This window comes from Prunus avium, chromosome 8 (assembly GCF_965620075.1).
Source record: "Prunus avium chromosome 8, drPruAviu1.hap1.1, whole genome shotgun sequence".
NCBI lineage: Eukaryota > Viridiplantae > Streptophyta > Magnoliopsida > Rosales > Rosaceae > Prunus > Prunus avium.
The window spans coordinates 31,505,681-31,510,860 of NC_142291.1; the positions used below are offsets into that span (position 1 = coordinate 31,505,681).

At 35.5% G+C, this 5,180-nt stretch overlaps 1 protein-coding gene across 1 annotated transcript; it reads right to left on the reverse strand.

Annotated features, from left to right (window-relative positions):
• Positions 1-1,365, reverse strand: LOC110758506 (uncharacterized). The gene is made up of 2 exons (XM_021960381.2): positions 858-1,365; positions 1-562 (listed from the first exon to the last, which is right to left on the reverse strand). Exons 1-2 carry the CDS (start codon positions 1,185-1,187, stop codon positions 191-193), a joined length of 702 nt encoding a protein of 233 aa, XP_021816073.2. The 5' UTR covers positions 1,188-1,365; the 3' UTR covers positions 1-190.
• Between the last annotated feature and the right edge of the window lie 3,815 nt (positions 1,366-5,180).

The window sequence follows — 5,180 nt, forward strand, 5'->3', positions numbered from 1 at the left end:
TGCAAGAGCAAAAACACCTTCATATAATTTACTCTCACAAATATGCAAACAACTAATCTTTGGCTTACTCGTAGTTTTATTTGGCTTACATGCCCAATAGACATTTGGACTTTTTTTAATCTAATTTATTTTAGTCCAACTGTGGATACAAAACCCACATCTTATTTATTCGTATTACAACTAGACTTTATTAGTTTGCATGTTTAGCTTTGTAGTCGGTCCACAGTTGATCAACTGTCTTCCCAAGCAGCTCGTGAAAGAAGTTGTCACTGTAGCCATCTCTCATCTTCTTGTTCAGTTCAGCCACAAACCCTTGTTGTTGATGAAGACCATTGCAATAGTCCAGGAACCTTGCAGTCACTGAAGAACCTTGTTTCCAACTTAGACCTTCACCCGGTTTTGCCCAATTATGGGGCACATAATTTGCCTTCAACCTCACAAAGTCTGCAATCCCTTCTATCAATCCATTTGGAGCTTGATGATTTCCATGATTCTGCCATATATGTGTCATCTCATGGTAAAGTACCCCATTGAACTCTGTTTTTATGTCACCAGTTATGCCCTGGATACAAAGTATCAAATATGACAGCAACAATATGAGGTTTAAAAAATACGGAAATATTGACATCGGTTAAATATCAACAAAACATTAAGCTATCATGTAGAGTTTTCATTCACGTGCGCTCTAAAAAAGTCATCATGAACTTCTCATAGTTCACTGATCTCACTGTTCATTAACTAAATTGACATTAAAAGTGAGTGCACAGTGATTTTTATAGAGTGTAAATATTTACTCTAAGAAAAATTGAATCCAAAGTAATACCATAAATATATGAAAGATATCACCAAAAGTTTACCTCAATGTATTTAGCCCCAACATGAATCTCATTGCCGATGACATGCGCAATGCCAGGGATGTTATCAACAAACAAGCTTACGTTTTTCACGTTCTTTCTATCTGCCGGTGTAGTTTCATTGAAGAGGTTCCAAATGAAATTTGTGGCGTTTCCCATTTTTTGCTGGGTGTAGTTCACACCCAGCTCATTTTTGAAGCGCATACCGCCGGAGGTGTTTAGAGCCCGGTTAACGACGGAGAAGTGGACAGCATGAGCCCCATGCAAGAATGCTAGGGCAAGGAGAGAGGCGAGCATGAAAGAAAAGAGAAAACGAGCAGCAGCCATACCCATAGTGTGTGTTTGTAATAATACTGATCATTGAGTTTGGAGCTAGTTTAGGTTCTGCGTACGGCTCTAGAGCCTCTATGTGCAGATTTATATAGAACTCTATCTCAAATTACTGCTTGACTTTTCTATATTTTTTTTTCTTTCTAATTTCATTGTTTTCTTCGATTCTTAACCACAACTCCATTATCTGTATTTGATGTTCATTATGCAATAAGGTTACTGACTCCTAATAGCAAGTTGCCTGCATCATGCATGGTCCATGCCGTCGAATTATTATGGCCGTCGAAGTTGGTCCACTGCTCTGGACTAGACCATAAACCTTAAAGTACCAAAATATGCATCATAAGCATGTTTGTACGGACTGCATGCTTTAAAGCAGTTATATGTATTTGTCAGGATCAAATGCTTTGTAGCCCATGAACTTTTTACATATAGCCCACTTGTGAATCATCTGATCCGACATGGGCCTACTAATCAGGTTATGGGCCTAAACGCCACAAAACCCTAACTTTATTTTTAGTTTTCGCCCTCTTTCTCTTACTATATATTGCTTTCCCTCTGCATATTATATACCCTGGTGGAAGGAAGCCAAACCAAATAAGGCTTTTGTTGACTTTAACGATTCATTGATGCACTTCTTACCAAATAACGTCAAAGGTTCACCCTGTTAGGACTCAAGATCACACATTGGAAAAGTAGTATATCATAAGGCACCCTTCCCTTTCAAGTCAATTTTTACGGGCATGTTCTACTTATGGGTTCTTAACACACCCAACCCTATCTCCAATGGCCAAAGAATTCAAGGTAACTCTGATACTTACTACGACAACAACAAAACACAAACATGATACAAAATATTTATGTATTGTGATTTATCTACTTCATCCCAAATATTTCATACTCAATTTCTTGTCATGTTAGTTTCATGTAAATATTTCATATTGCTTCAATTTTGTATTAGCAACGCAAACAAGATATGACACGGCACGACATCATGTCAAAAATCTCATCATAAACATGTGCTAATTTTTTATCGTAAAGTGTCTGAATTTTCTACCTTAGCATGAAGTGAACCATTCATATAACACCAAACCAAGAAAAAGAGAATTAAAAAGGTGTATAACTATCACATTGGTGTTTGACCGGGAAAATATTTAAAAAAAACGCTATTGATGTGTATCAAAAGCCTCGGAACTAAACCAATTTACATTATGAATGAACAGAAAATGTATATTCCTATTTTGTGGCCTTAAAACGGTCATTTCCACTGGCCAAAAACAACAGAAATTGAAAATAAAATAAAATCTGTAGTGTTTGTGTTGAAGATATGAGCAAAGGCTGTGACTACGTCTAATGCCACCTCTTATGCAAAGTTTTCCTCAGCCTCTCAGCTTGGCTCCTTCAAGAAAATCTCCCATTTTGTATAAAAAATGTGTATTAAGCAGAAGTAATAGCCTCCATGTCGATCAGTGGCCACTTCCCCTGCGGCTTGGCCCAGAGTAAGCTTGTGCTATAATTGAACTCTTGATGGACTCGAAAGTGGATGCTCCAAGAGGTCTTGAAGCCTCAACTTGTACAGAGTATGAGAGCAAGAGGAAGAAGATGATCATGGAAATGGCATTGAAAGCCAAAACAAGAGTAGAAGAATGAGATTTCATTTTTGATACAGTTCCTGCAAAGTTTCTCTTTGATCAGGCAGGAGGCTTAAAGAATTTGGGATGAATGGGAGATAGCTTACTTCATTTGTTATATATAGATATTAGAGAAAGAGAGAGAGAGATGGGGGGGGGGGGGGGGGGGGTGGTTGGAGGGGCGGGTACGTACGTGGGAGCTTGGGGAAGAAGCTTTGATTTTTGTTCATTGACTTGGTATTGTGGGCTAGGGTTGTATTTTTTGAGTTTTATGAGTTTGGAGTTTGAAAATGTAAACCTCATGCTTTGACTATATTGAAGTTGTTCCAAATTTTAAATATGGAAAGAAGAATAAGTCAATTGTCGGGGCCAACATTATAGTTAAGGTTGGTGGATATTCTTGTATTGTAAATAAAGATATGCACATTAATTCTAATATTTTGGTTTGCCTTTTCTGACTCGATCACAATAGATATGGAAAGAATCGTCTTTCCTCGCCTACTCACAAATTAATGCCCAACTTGTTTAATTTTTTAGACATTTTTCTATATTCTGGTCTTTCTTTTTAAGACATTCATTTGGACATATATTGCATTCTTTTATATCCTATGTTACGGATTAGATAGCTCCTTTGTTTAATTTAAATCGGGACGTCAATAATTATTTGATTTAGTGACACTCAGTCTTCATTTTATTAAAGTAACTCAAAGTCTAAAATTTATAACATGTTTTGGGCCGTGGTAAAATGCAGTTTCAAATTCACAGGCAACTTATGAAGCTCCCTATAAATTTGAAACACCATTTTCTGATGTTAAACGGTATGCATGACTCTGTAATTATCCCTTTTAACTATTTGCCAAAACTTTTAGGTAAGATGATTACAACATCATGCATTACCCAAAAAATAAAGGCTGTCTTTTTCAAATTGGGATTATTTGAAAAGCCACAACTTTTTTCTAATCTAGTGTTTTGTCAAGTCTTTTGACAACAAAGTCTGAGAAAACTGTTCAAAGCAAAACTGACTTGGTAATGCTTTGGATCCGGCAAAATCAACTATATGCACTTATTATTCAGCAATTAATACAATATTGAAAATCAAAGAAGAAGAAGACCGCCATATACAAATAAATGTAAGAAAAAAAATCAAGCATGAGAATTCTTATGAGTCAGGAACATGTGCCAGCACAAACAATGGAGTAAAAGATTGAATTGGTCTCAAAATCTGAAGAACATTCAACTTTTGACATCGTTGATTGTGGTTTCAGACTCTCCCTCACTGACTGCTCAAATTCACATTTTTTCCACAGTCCACATTCCATAATTTTAAAATAGCTTGAGTTGATGAAAGTCCAATTAATCTTTTTGTCAATGCCGCAAAGTCCTAATTCAACCATCTCTCTTATCCACAGCTACTACGCATATACATATATCCATAGTTCAACTCTCAATTTTTTCATTTTTATTTTCAATTTGAAAAAAAAAAAATGAAAGGACTCATTATGTCATTTACTAGATGCTCAATTTTAATCTTAAATTTTGGATACTAAGCTAAATGATACTAATGTTTTAGTTATTCATATCTCGTTCTCATCCTGTAATGTGGTTTTAAGATCAAAATCATCTATCTTTTAAGCCATCCTTTTATAGATTATATCTGCAAAAAAATAAACTAAATTGAAAATTGTTTTAGTCATCTAATTGTTATCAAATAAATAGACAACCCTAGTATTTTGGTTAAACACTAAACTATCGCACTGTAAATGAAATGGCTTGTCGATTTCCAATTTTGGTCAACTTTTTTGCACGATTAATTCTTGTGATGACCTAAAAAATGAATGGTTGTTATCATCATAAAATATTGCACAATAGAAATGAGAAGAAAAGGAGTAGAAGGAATACGGAACTCGCATTACTCGTTTTTATATTTACTCTCACCACAAATCTGAATTATTTCTGACTAATATCATCTGCCGACTTTAAGGTCTTCAAAATTTGAAGAGCCTATAATATTATAATGTTGTCCCTGCAAAGTGAACACATTGCTTACCAGGCAATGTATGAACATGTTTCGACGTTGAAAGGTGATTCCATTTTGGTGGCACCAAACTGTGCGTCACTGGGGACCAAAACTTTTAATAATCTTTTGTAATGCAAAACATTCTATGACACGAGGTCTAGGACCAAAAACCATTCAACCATTTTGGCCTAAAGAGGAGCAAATCTCAAAGTTCGACCAACTTTTTACTTCCCTCTCTGTCTGCATTTTCCTTTCCGTTGGGCTGACTTTTGCATTATCAACATTTTCATATGAACCACAAAAGTCAAACATATCAAATAATTGAAATAGTATATTGACAAAACAAAG